Below are 21,356 nucleotides of genomic sequence, written 5' to 3' on the forward strand. Positions count from 1 at the left end.
TTCCCAGTATTCCCATATACTTCACAAGTTAGCTTCAGCATTTTTATTCATAAAAATGCAAATTGAAGTACTTAATATTCATAGCTCACGTGAAAGTAATGCATTCCAGATTTGTAATGCACGAAAAAAGGAAATGTGTTAAGCTGATTATATTGTTTGTATGAATATTCATCTGCAACAAAAAGGCATATTTAGTGTACAACTTTACCAAGAGCTTAAAGAACTCCGACTACAATATTTAAGCTTTGACTTCTCCAGCTTCCAAGTGGCAGGGTTCCAGTTCTATCAGGTTTTTGAGGAAATTTGAGATTGTAGTGCTGGGATTGTCCTCTGAAGTGGTCTACATGAGCTGACGGCTATACTTTCCCATCTATAATGTTGAGTGTGACTATTCCCACACTCCAACAGATGTAACTTGAAAGTCATGGACATATGGCTATGCATGATATTATGTTACTTCAAGGTGTGCGCCCAGAATAGAAATATGGTACCCAAGGATTTTTATACTTGGCATTGTCCTAGGAGACCATGCTGGCCATATGAGTTGCATTCCTCCGTAATGTAGCAGTGTCTTTTGTCTTCTTAGTGTAGATACACTATGTGATCAAAAGTATCCGGACACCTGGCTGAAAATGACTTACAAGTTGGTGGCGCCCTCCATCGGTAATCCTGGATACAATATGGTGTTGGTCCACCCTTAGCCTTGATGACGGCTTCCACTCTCGCAGGCAGACGTTCAATCAGGTGCTGGAAGGTTTTTTGGGGAATGACAGCCCATTCTTCCCGGAGTGCTGCACTGAGGAGAGGTATCGATGTAGGTCGGTAAGGCCTGGCACCAAGTCGGCGTTCCAAAACATCCCAAAGGTGTTCTATAGGATTCAGGTCAGGACTGTGTGCAGGCCAGTCCATTACAGAGATGTTATTGTGGTGTCACCACTCCGCCACAGGCCGTGCAGTATGAACAGGTGCTCGATCGTGTTGTAAGATGCAATCGCCATCCCCGAATTGCTCTTCAACAGTGGGAAGCAAGAAGGTGTTTAATACATCAATGTAGGCCTGTGCTGTGATAGTGCCACGCAAAACAACAAGGGGTGCAAGCCCCCTCCATGAAAAACACCACCACACCATAACACCACCGAATTTCACTGTTGGCACTACACACGCTGGCAGATGACTTTCACCAGGCATTCGCCATACCCACACCCTGCCATCGGATCACCGCATTGTGTACCATGATTCGTCACTCCACACAACATTTTTCCACTGTTCAATCGTCCAATGTTTATGCTCCTTACACCAAGCGAGGCGACGTTTGGCATTGACCTGCGTGAAGTGTGGCACCCAATCACCTGACCACGTTCGAAGTCTGTGAGTTCCCCAGAGCGCCCCATTCTGCTCTCTCACGATGTCTAATGTCTACTGAGGTCGCTGATATGGAGCACCTGGCAGTAGGGGGCAGCACAATGCACCTAATATGGAAAACGTATGTTTTTGGGGGTGTCTGTATACTTTCGATCACATCAGTGGTGTAACTACCGTGGTAGCAGCAGTAGCAGCTGCCACAGGGCCCGGGCCATTAGGGGGCCCGGTGTCAGCCGCTACCGCTGCGTTTTTTTTGTTTTTTTTTAAGTCCGTTACGGGCCCCATTCACTTGCCGATCCTGGCTGGGCCGGGATCGGCAAGTGACACCGCGGGGCCCACAGAGGCTATCATTATACTGCAAAGACCCCCGAGTGTAATGATCGGCAGACAGGAGAGGTAAGCTAACATAAAAAACAGTGTTACTTACCTCTCCACGATCCTGCCAGGCCTCCGTCATTCGTGTCTGACGTCACATGACCCAGGCCAGCTTCCCGGGTCATGTGACGTCTGACGTCATTAAAGCTGGACAAGAGTGGCGGCCGACAGGAACAGGTAAGCAACTATCTCTGTTCTTTTAATGGTTTTAATCCCCCGGGTCTCCGATTATTATACTCCTGGTTCTTTTCAGACCCCAGAGTATAATAAATGTTTATAGGTGTCCACAGTGGGACATATGGGGACACTATTGGGGTTAATACTGTGTGTAGGGGACACTATGGGGGATAATACTGTGTGCATTGGACACTATAGGGGTTAATACTGTGTGTGCAGGGGACACTATAGGGGTTAATACTGTGTGCAGGGGACAGTATTGGGGTTAATACTGTGTGTGCAGGGGACACTATAGGGGTTAATACTGTGTGTGCAGGGGACACTATAGGAGTTAATACTGTGTGCAGGGGACACTATTGGGGTTAATACTGTGTGTGCAGGGGACACTATAGGGGTTAATACTGTGTGTGCAGGGGACACTATAGGAGTTAATACTGTGTGCAGGGGACACTATTGGGGTTAATACTGTGTGTGCAGGGGACACTATAGGGGTTAATACTGTGTGTGCAGGGGACACTATAGGGGTTAATACTGTGTGCAGGGGACACTATTGGGGTTAACACTGTGTGTGCAGGGGACACTATAGGGGTTAATACTGTGTGCATTGGACACTATAGGGGTTAATACTGTGTGTGCAGGGGACACTATAGGGGTTAATACTGTGTGCATTGGGCACTATAGGGGTTAATACTGTGTGTGCAGGGGACACTATAGGGGTTAATACTGTGTGTGCAGGGGACACTATTGGGGATAATACTGTGTGCAGGGCTTACTAAGGGACATAATAGAGTGCGGAGGAGGGGGTCGGTCGAGGTCTTCGGCATCGGTTTGGGGAGGGGGGGCCCCATGTCAAAAGTTCGCCACGGGGCCCCGCCATTCCTAGTTACGCCACTGGATCACATAGTGTATCTGGGGTAGCTATGTATGTATGTATCAGGCTAGTTGTTTGTGTCCTTGTATTCCGAGTATTATTCGAATTTTTCCTTCCAGCTTTAATGGTGTAAATAATCAGCTTTGAAAAACATGATTATGTGATATTGTCGGGAGATAGTTATATGACTTATGGGAATTTCTACCTCTCAAGGGTTTTCCTATCAGGTTGAATGTATATTGGTAATATATTGAATTTTATTGTGAGAAAATAAAAACTTTAAAGATAACCTATCATGACCCCACCAGTTCTAACTCTTTGCTTCCTTTAACAACTTAAAAATGGAGCCAATTTTTGTTTTGTATCCATTTTTTTGTATTTGGGGGGGTTCCACAGACTCACATGATGGCTTATTGTTTGCGGGATAAATTGTACTTTGTAATGGTATTATTCAATATCCTGTACAATCTAATGGAAAGCTGGGAAAAAAATCTGAATGAGGTGGAATTGGACAAAAAATGCATTTGCACCAATTTTATATGGGTTTAATCTTTATGGTGGTAAAAATAACATGTTACCAGTAGACAGCCTGTAACTGACCTATGCAGAGGCATAGCGATCATGGTCGCAGGGAGTGTGACCGCGACTGGGCCCGGCAAGATACAGGGCCCATGGCCAGCTTGAGATGGCTGGGGCCTGGTACCACTGTGACAGCAGTTAAGGAAAGCCTGGCTCCCTGACCACTATACATATTGTAAATGAAAACGAACCCTGGCATGTCTAAAGTTTGCACCCGAGCCCACAAGACACTTGTTACGCCACTGAGCATATGAGTTGCTGAAATTAACCAAAATGGATTGAGGCGAAAGAAAACGTTACCAGAATCAGTGCAATGCAAAAAGTTGAATCTGATGGAGGTGGTGAAAGGTCCTCTTAAAGGAAATTTTAGGAAAAGTACATGAGAACCTACTACTGTAGTATGTTGTTCCTCCAAAGGGTTGGGTTTACTCATATTAAGAAGAAGTTAAAGGGTTATTCCCATCTTGGGCAGTTAATTAAAGCTTCAACTTGGTTATTTATTCTACAAGTCAAAAAGTTGGAGGAAACAACATTTGTCCAAAAACATTGTGTTGTAGCTAAACGGTTCTGGCAAATAGGGCTAAGGTGCAATTCCAGACATAGGTCAAGAACAAGACGTTATATCTAGAAAGGCCGACCCATCTTTATGACATTCCCTATATAGATTCACACATCTGTTTTTCTCGCTATCCATGGTACAGATGTGTCCCTTCTTAATTTTCCTCTTGGTTCAGCACATGTGATCACCCAAGATTACTAGTTTTGGATAACTAGACACATAGAATGACACAGAAAATAAGAGAAAATAGAGATGAACGAACACTGTTTGGATCAGCCGATCCGAACAGCATGCTCCCATAGAAATGAATGGAAGCACCTGGCACGCAGACTTTGCCGGTGGCTGGCCGCTTAACCCCCCGCGTGCCAGCTGCTTCCATTCATTCCTATGGGTGCTGGCCGTTTCGAATAGTGTTCGCTCATCTCTACCAATATTCCATTAAATACTGGGAAATATATAAATCCCTATTTTTATTCTTTGCTGCAGAAGTGCAAGGAAGCGATATATCTTTGTACCGTATTAGTCAGTAGATATAAAAGGTAAAAAAAAATTGAGAGTCTTCAGTAGTTGATATCTTTTAATGGCTAACTGAGAAGAGGATGACAAATACTAAGCTTTTGAGACTACTTAGGTCTCTCCATCCGGCATGGTATAACACAATATCTGAAGAGTCACATACGAATGCGCTAAAGGACTTCATAATAGACTGGTAAGTGATGTAAAACCCAACTATCAATATAAGGAGGGGAGTAAATGGCTAAAGCAGCAACTATTGGAGAAATTCCGAGAAAAGTAACTGGAGGGCAAACTCATAGCAACCTCAGGCATACTCAGAATGCGTCTCAAGTATCTAGGTCATTGTATAGCACTTAAGGGATGTGTCCTCAGATCTGGCAAGGGCATCACATCCAGGGACCAGTCCGGGGATAACCAAGGGTCTTCTATAAAAGATGCTCCAATAGTTCTTTACTCCTTACGTTGACAATTCTATTTTACATCAATTTACCGCTATGATCCAATGTCCTTCTGTTTCTAGGTATGTAGCTCTTCTGGTACACATACCATGCCTAATGAAGGCACCTAAGTTTTTTGGAAAGGTTGATAGTTGACACCTGACTGCAGCAGGATCCTCCCCCCACCTTCCCTACAACTTTAATTCTAATATTACACAATACAGGATAAAATAATATGTGTCTGACCCCCTCAGCCATTACCTAGAAGAACAGAATGTAACAGATCAATAGGATAGAGGTTAACCCCTGGTTAAGATGCAGCAAATCCTTCAGACTGGTGCAAAATAGTTTCCTACTTGCATTTATCATTACCTACACGGAAGCTGGATACAATAAATCTGTCCTTAGTAAGCGATCATAAAAACTAGAGATGAACGAGTAGTATTCGATCGAATACTACGGTATTCAAAATACTCGTACTCGATCGAGTACAACTCGCTATTTGAATGTAACAGTTCGATGCAAAAACCAGCATTGATTGGCCAAATGCCTACCTTTAGAAGTCTTCTCCGTGCAGCTTCCCCGCGGTGTCTTCCGGCTCTGAATTCACTCTGACAGGCATCAGGCCTGGGCAGAGCCGACTGCACATGCCCGCACTACAAGCAACATGCGCAGTCGGCTCTGCCCAGGCCCGATGCCTGGCAGAGTGAATGAAGAGCCGGAAGACGCCGCGGGGATGCTGCAAGGAGAAGACTTCTCGGAGGATCTAGCCTGACCCTCACTCGTGGACTTGGTATGTATAATTTGATCGAACGTTGCCTACCCCTGAAACGAGCATTTTCTCCCATAGACTATAATAGGGTTCGATATTCGATTCGAGTAGTCGAATATTGAGGGCTACTCAAAACGAATATCGAACCTCAAACATTTTACTGTTCGCTCATCTCTAATAAAAACTGTTACTTTTTAGAATCGGGGAATTTGCTGGCCAAGGGCATATACGGTAAACTCATCCTGGTGCTCCTCAAACCATGCACGTACACTGCGAGCTTTATGACACGTGGCATTGTCCTGCTGGTAGATGCCATAATCCTGAAGAAAAACAAGTCACATGTAGGGGTGAACATGGTCCGCAAGGATAACTGCATACTTGTGCTGATCCATCGTGCCTTCCACAATGTTGAGTGCACCCAGATGGCTGATGACACGTGCCTTCTGTAATTGGTTATTTAACGTTGACGTCAAAAGTAGGCGGTGCTCACATTTATATGACTGGACTGTGTCGTATGACATTAGAATAGAGCAGGAACCGAAGCATCGCCTGCTACATGACTGCTGCAGCATAGAGCCCGGACCCAACTTTTGCTGTTGGAGCTAACACTGATTTTAGCAATTTAACCACTTAGATGCCATGATCAACAGTGATCATGGCATGTAAGTTGTTAGAAGGGGGGGAACTCTTCCCACCCCTCTCGTCCCATCCCCTCATAGAATATCAACAAAAAAATTTAAAACTGGTGACTTTTGAAATACAGAGCTGGAAAAATGGAAAAAAAAGTCATTGGAAACTTCACACCAAAACTAGGCTGTGTCCTTAAAGGGTTAACAGCAGTGAAAAACTTCTCCTTCTATAATTTCCATCTCAGGCGGAGCTATTAAAATAGACTTAAAGCACGGCAGAAAGATAAATAAAAAATCTTTTGCATAAATCAGTTAATGAGATTTCTGATGAATTGCTAATTCTTTATAATTCCTCCATTTTTCAACTAATACGGGGAACTTAATACAAAAAGACAGGGTGGACTAGTGTAGAATAATCTGCCGCATTGGATTCATGTAAGGTAAAATCATTTCATTTTTCTATAAAGTGGAAAAAAATAAAGTTGACATTCGGTTTTTGACTACAAAGTATCAAGGTCAGGGAGGATGGGAATTTGCGAGCCCCATTATTCTACCTCTTATTTAACGTCAATTGACAATTTAAAGTAATTTCTCCTGATCAATACATTCTCATTCAAATGGTTGTTCCCTTTGTTTGCGGCCGCTCCCTGCTCGGGGGAATGTGCGATGGATTGCTTGTTGTATTGTATCCAGGATTTTTGTTGCTCGTGAAAATAATAAGCTGGATGCGGATGTGTCCGCACTTAACTGACCTCCACTTTGGTTAAGGATTGCCCATTTGACTTGCAACCAATTCAACACAACACGACATGCTAACAAAAGCAATTCATCCTCTCCCACTGGATGATCACACGTGGACACAAGCGGGTTAGCAAGCTTGTTACTTTGTACTGTTTTGCAACAAGATTAGAAGAAATAGAAGGGTTAATAGTTTAGTTTTTGCCACTTTACAAAATTATATGAATGTAGATGAGAGAAATGTAAATCCCATCAATATTTGGTGTGACCTTTGCCCTTTGGGTTCTATCAGTTCTTCTCGGAACTTGTAGACAGTTTTTGGCAGTTTTTGTTTCCGGTTTTTGTTTCTTGGAGAACCAAGCATTAGAGATGAGCGAGTAGTACTTGATAGAGTAGGTATTCGATCGAATACTACGGTATTCGAAATACTCGTACTCGATCGAGTACCACTCGCTATTCCAATGGAAAAGTTTGATGCAGAACCAGCATTGATTGGCCGAATGCTATACAGTCAGCCAATCAACGCTGGTTCTTCTCCTACCTTTAGAAGTCTTTTCCGTGCAGTGTCCCCGCGGCGTCTTCCGGCTCTGAATTCACTCTGCCAGGCATCAGGCTTGGGCAGAGCCGACTGCGCATGTCCGCTTGTAGTGCGGACCTTCTCCAGTACCATTACAGGGCGACTGTTTCATAAAATTGTTCATTAACAGTCACACGGAAGGTGTTGTTTACCTGATTACCCGCGTGTGCGGGGTTCAATACATGGGGAAGACCTCAATACATGGGGAAGACCACCCGCGAACTCCACAAGCAGGTGAGAGACCATGTTACTGGTATTGATAGACGGGAGGATACTACGGTAGTATGGCATGTGGTGGAATGTCATCATGGCGATACGTCCGTTTTGAAGTTCCAGAGAATTGAAAGATTGCTTCCTTCTCCCAGAGGAGGAGATTTTGATAAAAAGTTGTTGCCAAAAGAGGCTAGATGGATTTTTCTGTTGAAAACCTCTAAACCAAATGGCCTTAATTACTGTATTTCCTATGCCCGCTTCATTTAGGAGATTTTTGACAGGGTACATAAACAACTTAAATCTGCAGATTGTAGATACATATTATTAGTTGCTTACTGGTTAGAATGATTGTGTCAGTGTACTGTTATGGGTACGTTTTATGTGGGTACCAAATTGTTTCATACACTTACCTGCAATCGATCGCCGTGATGTTGATGTTTATCTTCGGCCCATGTGGTGGGCAGGGGTACTGGAGGTGCGTCAGTAATAAGGGACGCTCATTGGTGGAAGGTCGACGCATGCGCATAGAGGCACCTCTAAGTCAGCGGGAGGCTGGGATCACCAAGTGAGTGGTGATTGGCCAGCGCTGTTAATAGGAGGCGGTTCTTATGCCTTAAATAGACCGAATCTTCCTCTTTCTTGCACGGCTGTACACCAATGCCAGCGGGGAGCGGGGGGTTAGAATGAGAAACTAAAGCATCATTCACTCCATATAGTAGGCTATCCAGACTGCAAAATGGCAGAGTGATAGCTATATTTCCAATCTTTAATCCTACCTCTGATGACATGCCCCAGTTGATACCTTTGGGGCATTGAAATGCGTTAGCTGGCATGTTTTATTAGGTACTAACTATAGAGAAGTCCAGAGGGTACATATTAGCTTATATGTGGATAGTTGACTGGTAAAAAACTAACAAAGGCCGGGATCGGGGCTATATCTACTCTATGACCGCGGATGATTTTTTTCGCTGTGATACTCCATAAAGAGGAGGCACAGTTATAGGGGTCTTACTCGCCTGAAGGGACCTAACTTTGGCTGTTTGGCCATTTTTCAGATCGCTTTTTACTTCCAAAAATAGGGATTTTGAGCACTGGTTTATGGGTGTTGGTTTTGTTTTGTTTTGTTTTTTTTTTTTTGGGGGGGAGCATATCACCCCAGCCCTGCAGATAGATAGGTTACTGTCACCAGAACCAGCATATCACCCCAGCCCTGCAGATAGGTAGGTTACTGTCACCAGAACCAGCATATCACCCCAGCCCTGCAGATACATAGGTTACTGTCATCACCCCAGCCCTGCAGATACATAGGTTAGTGTCACCAGAACAGCATATCACCCCAGCCCTGCAGATAGATAGGTTACTGTCACCAGACCCAGCATATCACCCCAGCCCTGCAGATAGATAGGTTACTGTCAGCAGAACCAGCATATCACCCCAGCCCTGCAGATAGATAGGTTAGTGTCACCAGAACCAGCATATCACCCCAGCCCTGCAGATACATAGGTTACTGTCATCACCCCAGCCCTGCAGATAGATAGGTTAGTGTCACCAGAACCAGCATATCACCCCAGCCCTGCAGATACATAGGTTACTGTCATCACCCCAGCCCTGCAGATGGATAGGTTACTGTCACCAGAACCAGCATATCACCCCAGCCCTGCAGATAGATAGGTTACTGTCACCAGAACCAGCATATCACCCCAGCCCTGCAGATAGATAGGTTAGTGTCACCAGAGCCAGCATATCACCCCAGCCCTGCAGATAGATAGGTTACTGTCACCAGACCCAGCATATCACCCCAGCCCTGCAGATAGATAGGTTAGTGTCACCAGACCCAGCATATCACCCCAGCCCTGCAGATAGATAGGTTAGTGTCACCAGACCCAGCATATCACCCCAGCCCTGCAGATAGATAGGTTAGTGTCACCAGAACCCGCATAACACCCCAGCCCTGCAGATACGTGGGATAGGTTTACTCTCCTGTTCGAATTTTGGCAACAGTATGAGCCAAACCAAGAAAAATCTCTTGCCCCGCTCAGTGTAGAACAGAGTATTTGTTGGTAAAACCTTCTATATAACCATCAGATTCCGACCTGTAGAAGGGAAAGAAACCCCTCTAATACACCCGATAGTAAAGCTCTTAGTCAGGTTTGGAACGCAGGCCCTGTGTGTATTTTTAGCAGTCTCAACCCTAGCTGTTTACGAATGTCAGTAAATTTGATAACGTCTGATGCCATGATTGACATGGGTTTGTAGTGATTTGTAATGTTTGTAATCCCCTGTAAATAGACTGGTGATATGTTTGACATTTTGACAGAACCGGCGGCTTTAACTTGGTCTGTTTAGATAGAAAAGGAACAATGAAGTCTCTAAATTAATTTTTTTTTTCCTTTGGTGTGTTAGCAGTTGGGTTGGCTGCCGCTTGCATACAAAGCAGGACGGGTCTGCGAAATGCGCTGGGTTGTCTCTGGAGGATCTAGGCTAGATATTTGCACGGCATAAGTAAATGTTAGCATTGCCTTGTTTATCTGAACTAACAGTTTGCAAATATGATAGCCTAAGAGGAAAAAAAAATATGCTCGCTGTCACGCTGTTTAAAAAAATTATCGCCCAAGGCCTGACCTGTCATGGAGATGGCGCCTTCGCGTTTCACACATTTCACTGATATTTTTGTTTTCTTTTCTATATGTTTTTAGAGATGGGATTACAGGAATAAATTGAAAATCTCAGTTTGGTCTTCAAAATTACAGGAAATATTACAACATTTTTGTGATTTTTATTTTTTTTTTGTGATTTTTTTTACAGCTGCAGTAATGGAAAGATTGCCTCTAGCTGTCAGTTATGTGATGGATACTGTTATAATGGGGGCACGTGTAGGCTGGACCCAGAGACGAGCATACCTGTCTGCTTGTGAGTATCATTTGTGACAATGTATCTCCTGACAATACAACGAGTGTCAGTGTTGTTAATAAAACAGGGCCACACAGTTATGATTCTCTCTTCACCTTCAGCTATGTCACGTATCACCGATAAAACAAAAAAAAAAATATATATATCCTGGTTATCCTGAAATACAAAAATTACTATTTTTCTCTATTATTAAAAAAAAAAAAAAAAAAAAAAAAATTGGCAAAAAATTTAATAAATTAAAAAATATTTCCTCCCCTCTGAATACTAAGTCCAGTACTGATCATCTGTGGTCTGCAACCTTCAGTGGTGTCATATCGGCCTCAAGTTAATGTTGTTGTTTTTTTTTTCAACATAAAATTCTTAAAAAAATGCAAATGTTTCACAAAATATATTACATAATTATAGTAATTAAATTGAGTAATTAAAGCCAAGCCTAACTCTAAAGGTAACAATAGCAGAAAGTCTCACTCTTAGAGGATCGTGGTCTAGTAAGACATCAAAAAATTCTAAAGACTCGCGTAGATCCGCAGGTAATTGCAGTCTCTATAAACCCCAAAAATTTTTCAATTTATCTTTTTTGTTTCTTAAGACATGAGATTAAAAAAAATTGGAAATTCTAATTGGCCCATAATCACATTGTAATCAAGGTGTAAATAACAGGGGCATCTGAGACCTAAAAAATGATGTTTTGGTATGGTTTATATGGTTTCTGTCTCTGTACTGCCAGTCACCAGTGTGTCCCGCTTCTTCCTAATGTGGTATATGGTGTAAACTCAGAGTAGGGGAGTATAACCTACCCAAAATGGGTAGGTTATACTCCCCTACTCTGAGTTTACATGATACATTTTTGGGTACGCTACAATAAAATTGATAACCTAAATTAATTAGAATTAATGTGGTGTATGGCAATCACTAGCTACATCCTTGACTCCTTAAGTATGTTACCACTTCTTCCTTTCATTGCCTGCAATGTTCATGGGCCCTAATAATGAGCCTCTTCTAATCTAAAATATCCTATAGCAGTAGCTTAAAGGGATTCCATCATTAGAATCCCTTATTGTAAGAGTAACATGTAGGAATAGCCTTAAGAAAGGCTATTCTTCTCCTACCTTTAGATGTCTTCTCTGCGCCACTATTCCGTAGATATCCCAGTTTTCTTCTGTATGCAAATGAGTTTTCTCGCAGCACTGGAGGTGATCCCTTGCCCTCAAACAGCACTGGGTACGTCCCCTGTGCTTCGAGTAAACTATCCAGCAATGGCCTCTGTCTTTTTTGACACGCCTCTCCACGATGTCTTCCTCCGATAGTTTCTTCTAGATTTAAATGTCACGCATGCGCAGTCGCTCTTTCTTAAGGCTATTCCTACGTGTTAGTCTTAAAACATTGGATTCTAATGATAGAATCCCTTTAAGTTAAAGGGTTGCCTGGTGGGATTAAATTTTTAGCAAAGGGACAGAATTGGAAACAAAATAACCCAAGCATTACTGACATGACTGACCTCTGTCAATGCAGTTCCAATGCTTCCTTGGTCCACTTCTTGATCTCTGTTGTCGAGTAGACAATGATTGCTCAGTGGTGTTGAGCCTATCTTGACATTTCAAGATCGATTTTAAAATCCGATTTCCAATCATTTTCCAGCCGATCTCGATCGTGAAATTTGCTCGATCGCCAATCTGATCTTTTCCGATCCCGATCCTCAACCCTAGTCAATGCTTCTCTATGAGAAAAGTCACTTTTAGGGTTGAGCCGATCTTGAGATCTGGAAAAGTTCGGGTCGGAATTCCGATCACGATCGTTAAATTTACTCGATATCCGATCGGAATCCAATCTTTTACGATCCTGATCACTCAACCCTATTGTGCTCAGCCAATGACTGGCTACACTACTGATCGGCCTCAGCTTCTGATTGGCTCATCAATATTTATTATGTGCCAATAGGGATCAGAAAGTCGACTATTTTTTTACCCATTCTGCCCTTCTTCTAAATAAAAAAAAAATATATACATCCCTTTTAAATAAATTTAGAATTTCAAATAAAATTTTTGAAGCCATTATATAGATACTTATAAATTCTACAAAATAAAAATTGGGCCTTAACCCCCGCTGTGATAGTTTAAAGCGTCCTTTAAGCTCCCTGTTTCCCATTTACAGTTCTCTTCTACATCAGAGGTAAGACGCACTGCATCCAGTAAGTGTTATTTTTAAGGGGTAGATGAAGTTCACCTTTGAAGAAGGATGAAAAAAGTAATGTCACGAGGTTAATTGCCTTTTTCCCATTTAGTCTCCTTCCAAGGCAAGGCTAGCAAGGTGAAAGGATGTTAACTATGTTACATCTATACTTATCCCATTAAATGTATCACCATCGACCAACGGCCTCTCACTCATGGCTGTCAGAAGAGCAGCGGAGAGCTAAAAAAAAGTCATACATAGAAAAAAGTCTAAACAAAAGACCAAGCAAAGGCATTTGAAAGGTGTTGAGTAAATGTATTACTGTTGGCAGCTGATATTCAATCTTTCTATTGTTTTTTTTTTTTTTTCCTTATTTTTTCAGACTTTTGTGAAATGTGACCTAGACTATAGTCATGGAGGAGACAATACTGTTGTAACTCCTACCAAAGCAATAAAAAAAAAAATAATAATAAAAAAAAAAAAAAACACAACACAATCTAACATTATTTGTTCTTTATTCATTAATGTTCAATTTTATTAACTCGGCTACAGAATTATTTTATTTCAGATTTTTTTTTTTTTTTTTTAATGTAAGGTTAGTACATCATTGAAGGCAACCAATTTTTGACAATACATCCGAGAAGATGTAACAATCCATTCTTTAGGAACCTTATTAAGCCTTGCCGATTCATTAAAATGTGGCCCAAAATATACATATTTTATCCATATTCGTGTTTTTTTTTTTGTTTTTTTTAAATATTTTGTGCTGATATCTTTCTAGGGATTTGTTTTTCTGAATGGTCAGAATTTTATCCTTTGAAAGTTGTCCAGGGTAAAAATAAAAAAATAGAAAAGGAATGGTGTTAAAAAAAATTTTTTAAAAAACACCCGATACATTTCTTCCCTGGTAAATTCCCCGGTAGTCCCCGTCAGTCTTTGTTAGTTCCCGTCAGTCTTTGTCTACTCGTCTTTCGGTTATTACATTACATACCGTACATCTTTGTATCCATTGCAGTCATGACCTCATAGCAATCATCCCTGGGGTCAACCCATGCATGCAAAGTAAAAAAAAAAAAAGATTAGCGGAGATCGGCTGGGGAATTTCCAATTAATTTCTTATTATTATTTGAACACATGCCCTGCTCTTGATCATTTCACCTGTTCCTGGTGCTCCGGTGTCCTCCCAGCGTAGTCCGGTCCTTATGTTGAGTTGTCTTCTAGAAATGAAGCTCCTCACCGTCAGTGACGTCCCGGATCCCTTCCGTTGAAGCTGCTGATTGACCTCAGCGGTCACATGACCACTGAGGTCAATCGGCATCATCAAGAAGAGACCCTGGGGCATCATAGGTAGTGACTAGAGATGAGTAGTATTCAATCCAGTAGGTATTCGATCGAATACTACAGTATTCAAAATACTCGTACTCGATCGAGTACCACTCGCTATTTGAATGGAAAAATTTGATGCAGAACCAGCATTGATTGGCCGAATGCTATACAGTCGGCCAATCAACGCTGGTTCTTCTCCTACCTTTAGAAGTGTTCTCCGCGCAGCATCCCCGCGGCGTCTTCCGGCTCTTCATTCACTCTGCCAGGCATCGGGCCTGGGCAGAGCCGACTGTGCTTGCCCACGCTACAAGAAAATGGCCGCTTACAGTCAAAGCAGCCATTTTCTTGTAGTGCAGGCATGCGCAGTCTGAATTCAGTCGGAAGTGAATTCAGAGCCGGAAGACGCCGCAGGGACGCTTAAAGGAGAAGACTTCTCGGAGAATCCAGCCCGACCCTCACTCGTGGACTTGGTAAGTTCAATTTGATCCAATGTTACCTACCCCTGAAACGAGCATTTTTCCCCCATAGAGTATAATAGGATTCGATATTCGATTCAAGTAGTCGAATGTTGAGGGGCTACTCGAAACGAATATCCAGTATTTAACTACTCGCTCATCTCTAGTAGTGACATCACATGTCCTTCACTGAGGCCTCTGATTGGTCCGAGCCGTAACATGCAGCAGGTACTTCCACCAGAAGATAACAATGGACAGCAGACCCGGACTGTGCTGGGATGCACCGGAGCACCACTGAAAGCGTGTACTATTTTTTTTTTTTTTTCACCTGGCCTATTTAAAATCTAAAATTTTTGCCTGGACAACACCAATAAAGCCCCAAAATCTGTAAAGCTATGTTATTAAAGGATTATTTTTGCAACTGTTGATTTAACTCTTTATCGGTAAGTTCCTAGCGAATCGGTTGAAGTCAAAGAATGGTGGCCTCTCTTACATACCCACTGTAGTAAAATATGCATCGCCTGGGGAGTCCAGATCTGTTCTAGAACAACTGTGCTCGCAACTTTTTGATGTTCCATCCATTGTCAATGAGATACATTAAAAGACTGGAAAGCCTGGCAGACTATTCATTGGAGTTGTGTCTTACTGAAATTCTACAGATGCTCTATGGGGTTTAAAAGTCAGCGCTGTGACCAGAAAATGAACCCTTGTGATTACTACTGTCAGAATGAGGGAATTTGCACTTTAACAGCGTTTAATGAACCGAAATGCAAGTAGGTTTAACCTTCCACTTAACGCTGTTCTTTGTTTTGACACCGTTTTTTGTTCATCATTTGGAACATTCTTTAAACCATAAATAATAACCCGACATGTCTCATATTTTTATTTTAACATGAGGACGACTATGCAATGTTCTGTACTTTCTGTAAAGAAAGGTTTTGGTGACTTTTTTTTATTTTCTAATCTTTTATTTGTGTGGCCTGAAATTCATTTGTGACGTTAATGCACATTGTCATCTTATACTGTCAAGTTTCGATGCTTTCTATTGTTACAATAAACAATGTGTGGGTGTGCGGAGGACGGTAACGGGCTCCAAACACATCCGTGCAGACGAGTTAAAGGACAATTCCAGTCACTATTGGATATGAATGCCAATGATACAATACGTTGTTTATAAATATGTTTTCTTCTAATTGTAAATTCCGTTGGTGCTTTTGCAAATACGTTTTTGACGTGTCTGTTGGAATCGGGGGAAGGCAAGTCGCAATAGTTCTCGTGGCTTAGAGGAAAGGTTTTTGCCAGTCATAGGTATCGATTCTCTCCAGACATGTCTGGTTTATGATATAATTGTATTCTACATAATATCATTGATTGTCAATACATTAACCCCTTCCCGGGCAGCCCACATAAACTACCAGGATTCAGAGCTGATCCTGACCTCGGTCCTGCGGCATGTTAATTCAAAGAGGACTTTTAATGTCCTCGGGCATGTGTGGTTTTATATACTTCTACAAAGTCAACAATTCCCATTATGGAGATATCGGTGCCGTTACCGATCTCTGCCCACTGTCAGTAGGGCTTCCCTGACAGTCTAGCTGACTATTCTCGTCCATAGCCCTGTACTGTCAGAAGGGGTGTTCCTTATCGATGACGCCCCCCACCCCCAGTACTAGTCTATGGACGAGAACAGTCTGGGGGAACGTTCCTCACAGCCCAGCTAGACTGTCAGGAATGCCTTTCTGAGAGCGGACAGAGATCGGCTACATTGGAACAAGTATTATAGCCCCATTTACGGTCTTGTATGGCGAGCCACACTACAATGATCATGAGCCACGCTCGGCTCCAAATCTATGGGTTGTCGATTATTGCTCTATATACATGAACATTGGCAAGATTATCTTAACCTGACTGGAATTGTTCTGAGATGGCCAAACTGAGTGACTAGGGTTATGCTGCACAATATGACATTCCTCATCTGCTTTCTTTTTTATTTATTTTTTTGTTTTTACTATGCTTCCATATATGACGACAATGAATGTTTTCAAAATCAGGAATCGGGCTAAAAATATATTAATCTCTCTTGGAGATGTGGTCCAATGTATTTACAAACACGTTACGTTTTATAGGCTTTAAAATAAACTATACATTATATGAAAATTTACTTAAATTTTTGAAATAAACAATAGAACTTTTTTTTACATTTTGATCATTTTCATGACTATATTCCACCACTTTTGGAAGCATTCTTACTTGTTTAACGATCAACTCTGTGTCTAGTCATGTCCTCAGCATCGACTTCCCACCCATGAGCGGCTCCTGGGACATCTTCTTACTACGAGAGACCAAATAACTTTTTTTTATCCCTCAATTTTTGTTGCATATGAAATATTTTGTAAGGAAAGGAACAAAGTGACTACTCTGGTGTTTCCATGTACATTCTGAAAGCATTTGTGATGGTGTCATCTCCTCTTAAGAAAAACCTTCCACCTCTCACGACAAATGTGTTTTAGGAATACTAATATTTCCCAAAAATAACAATTCTGGAGCATCTTTTCTTAGAAGTCGGTGATATTGTGTCTGTTACTCCTGAATGGGAAAATGTTTTTTCACCCTGTCAAGAGGGACATGTCCATACAAAGACTGGTCATATCATGTTAGACCATGCAGGAATATCCCCTAGTTGGTGACACCCAATTGTCAATTTAATAATGAATTTATAGGAATAATGAATTTATAGGAAGAATAACTGAATTTCTTTCAGTATAAAAAAAAATGCTTTACCATGTTCCATCAGATGCTACATTACAGAAATACCCTACCGTAGAATAATTCTGCTCTGCTACAATAGCCCCATGCAGTGGCATATGAAGCACTTACAACTGTGGGGTACGGAGCCAAAGGGGACCCTAAGTGCCACTGTATAAGCTCCACAAACATAATCCAGTTGCATTTAGGGCATAGAAAGAAAAATATATTCCTGGCGTATGCATAGTTGCATGTGGATGTGTCTTAGCTTGGTGCAAAATTTTCTGCCCTAGCCCTGTGTCAGAATTGAGACACAATGACTTGTTGATACCACCATTGATTCCTGTTTCCCACCTACCTATGTCCTTGACAAATTGGTTCAATAAAGGGCTGTGCCCATCTTCAGAAGTTATTCCCTATATGTAAGGGTCTCAGCAGTCAGACTCCAGCCAATCATGAGAATGTTGGAGAATGGTGGAGTTATCTTCCCCATTCTGAATCAAGTCTATGCCGAAACAGATGCACGCTGAGTGCACACTGCCCAATTCATTGCAACTGGAGAGCTAAGGATAGCTGACTATTTTTGGAGCTCCCATTCAAGTGAATGTAGTGGTGTGCATCCGTTCCAACCTCTGCTCCATCAAGGTGAGGAACAGAACTCCATTGTGCTCCCTATCAGACCACAATTGGACCCTCAGCTATGGATAGGAGATAAAGTCTAGATGGGAATACACCTTTAACTTTTTTCTTAAATTGAATATTAAACTCTATACAGTAGATTGGAGCCACAGTTTTTGAATATTTAGACAAATATTTGTTACAATTTTTCTAAGTTCCATTATACATTGTAGTTTTTTTCCCCAGGTTATTTATGACAATGTCCAATCAATCACATTTCTACTCCGCATATTCAACAATAGCTCGCTCGCTAAGATTAGTTTTGTAGATGTTCGCTGATTGTTGATCATTTGTTCACATGATGAATACGATTTTGCATCCAGGGGTCAAGACCCTTAAAGAAAGTAAGGGAAGCAATCAGAAATCCCACCAGCAATCTGCAGTGAAATGAAAGCCAGAGAAGTCATGCACATGAAGCAATCCATTACTTCAGACAGTTTGGTAACTGTAAGGTTATGGTTGCCTGAATGTGTATATGTATCATTATTGTATGGAGGATTCTTTGGGGAATGTTCCATTGAGCATATTCATTATAATGTTCAGAAGGATGATGATACGAATACAATTTTTTTTTTACTGGAAGGTTCACCCAAGAATAACCATGGCCAGGCTCCCAAGTGATCATCTCTAACCTCTGATGGAACCTGGCAGCATGGAATCAATTTCCCTGCAGCTCCACTACAGGACAAATGAAGCATTACACGCTAGTTATTAAAATTGATGGACTGTCCATATGTAATACATAGACATGCTGGGTCCTCCAGAGAGTGTGATATGTGTATATATATATATATATATATATATATATATATATATATATATATATATATATATATAGAGGTTGCCTTGGAAAATACCTTTATTTTTAAAATAGGCCAGGGGAGGTGAAAAAAAACCCCAAAAAACTTACCTGTCCGGGTGCTCCAGTGTTCTCCCTTATGGTCTGGGTCTGCAGCTCGGCTGCCTTCTTACTCTGGAATTTCTTGCTAGCTGTGACATCCTGGTTCCCTTCCAATCAGTGGCCACGTGACTACTAAGACATATCAGCAGCCTCAGGAAAGGAACCGTGAATGTCACAGGAAGTGTCATCCCTGGTTTCCTTCCAGATGCCGCTGAGCCCACCGATTGGCCTCAGCGGTTTCGTGTCGTAGGTACTGCAACTTGAAGACAACAATGGAGCACCTGGAATTTTTAAATAATAATTTGAGTGTCCATTTTTGCTTTGACAACCCCTTTAAGTCTGTATTATGGAGTCTCCCAACTAAATAATAATAATAATAATAAAAAACTATTATAAATAACTGAATTTGTTATAGTATTCAGACTCAATCAGGTCAGGTTTGGCATCCAGTACACAAGACTGATCAGAATGTTATGGCATACCCTAGTGATGTATCTGAACACTTTAAGATGGGGACCAGTGGTCTAGAAATTACAGTGATATGTAAAATTTTTAGGCAGATATGCAAAATTAATTAAGAATTCGTCCAAAAGTACAAGTGTTATTAGTTTGTTTTTGTCAATTAAAAAAATGAAGTAAAGGAACAAAAGAGAAATCCCAATCCATATTTGTTTTGAGTGCCCTTTTGCCTTCCATCAGTTCTCGGTACTTGCAGACAGTTTTGGCAGAACTGAGCAGGCAGATGGTTCCCGTTTCCATCCTGGAGAACTAAGCACAGATCTTCTGTGGATGTTGCTTGTCCAATCCTTCTCTCTCCTCATGTCATCTCAGACAGACTGGATGATGTTGAGATCAGGGTTCTATCTGTGGGGGCCGGATCCTCACTTCCAGGACTCCTCCTCCAAAGAGCAACTATCGATGGGATTTACATTTCTCTTCACTTAATTGTGTTAATTGACAAATATAAACTATTAACCCTTCTATTTCTGAAAGCATTCTTACTTTGTGGCATTTTTTGGATCTGCATAAACTTTTGTACACCACTGTGTATTGCTTATCTTACGACCTACAACCAAATTATGCCAAAATAGGATCTATACAGCTTGGTCTTGCACATGTCATGTCATCTCCCTGGAAGCTCAATATTAATTCTTACTGCATAAAATATGCATAAAATATATTAGCTCTTGCTTTCAAGGGTCAACCAAAAGAATGTTGAATAAAGAATTCCAACAAAAACTTGACAAATATAGAATAGAAGTTCGAGCAGTAGATAAAGTTTGGAAATTATGTTTGTTTTACTTGCAGAGATATTGACCTTGATATTGATTTTCTGTTCTGGATTGGGTGGATATTGGCAGAATTCGTAGCCCTATTGGTTGTATTATGTGAGTGAGCGTCTCTTACCAGCTGCAATTACGTCTTATGACTGGTTTCTAATAAAAATGAAAAATTATAACCAATATAACAGTTCATATTGTCTCCTTTGCAAAATCACTGCCACAACTAGAATATTTCCAGTACAGTATCTCTGTAAGTAAAAATGACATAAATACTGAACCATACATTGGCTTTGATTTGTTAGTTTCTTCATGCAGGACTCGGGGGTTCCATCCTGGTTAACATGATCAGAACCAGCCCCTGTCCCCTTGTTCGCTCTGCCCCCTCTGGTCTCTCCTGTTTCTCAAGTAATGACCTAAGCTGTGGGGTCTGGTTTTACAATAGTCAGCCTCCATAGCACAGGAACTTACTAGTGAAATCCGGAGAGTAGAGAGGGGGTGGAATAACCAGGCATCGGTGGCTGGTTTCAATCACATGACCATGGGTTGGGATCAGGCTCGAACCCTGGGTCCAGCATGAAACAACTACCAAAGGAAAGAAGGTCATTTTAACTCTCTGGACAATCCCTTTAAGGGATAAATAAGATGCATGGTTACAGTATAGGACAAGAAGACTTCATAATCCTGGTGAAGCACAAGATGAGTTTTGGCCATGACAGGTACAAAACTTAAGCAGGCCATTTTGTAATTGAAAAGGGTAGCATGCAGAAAAGAACCATCAAGATAAATAGTTTGGTAAACTTTCCCATTTTAGAAACTTATGAGATACCAACAGGATATAAAATAAATTTGGGTCTTATCTCTGACCAACAGAATGAAGGTCCCCTACCCATTCCACCAAGCTCATTCCCATTAGCTTGGCCAACTACCATAGAAGGAAAGAGAGGGAACCATGGAAGAACCATGCCAATGACTAACCCCACCAGGCAAGATGAGGTCTAGAGACCCCATATATGTAGATACATGCCGATCCATCACATCAGAAAATCCTGTTGAAATGCCATAAATGTCCAAGATGGGAAAGTCT

General features: G+C 41.5%; 1 protein-coding gene across 1 annotated transcript in view; it reads left to right on the forward strand.

Moving 5' to 3' along the window:
• LRP1B (LDL receptor related protein 1B) overlaps positions 1-21,356 on the forward strand; it is a 1,094,775-nt gene that overhangs the window by 1,065,432 nt on the left and 7,987 nt on the right. Inside the window, exons 86-87 of the mRNA XM_075284520.1 lie at positions 10,611-10,715; positions 15,325-15,438. Coding sequence (XP_075140621.1) covers positions 10,611-10,715; positions 15,325-15,438 — 219 coding nt within the window. The remainder of the gene's footprint in view (positions 1-10,610; positions 10,716-15,324; positions 15,439-21,356) is intronic.

Source organism: Leptodactylus fuscus, chromosome 8 (assembly GCF_031893055.1).
Source record: "Leptodactylus fuscus isolate aLepFus1 chromosome 8, aLepFus1.hap2, whole genome shotgun sequence".
Classification (NCBI taxonomy): domain Eukaryota; kingdom Metazoa; phylum Chordata; class Amphibia; order Anura; family Leptodactylidae; genus Leptodactylus; species Leptodactylus fuscus.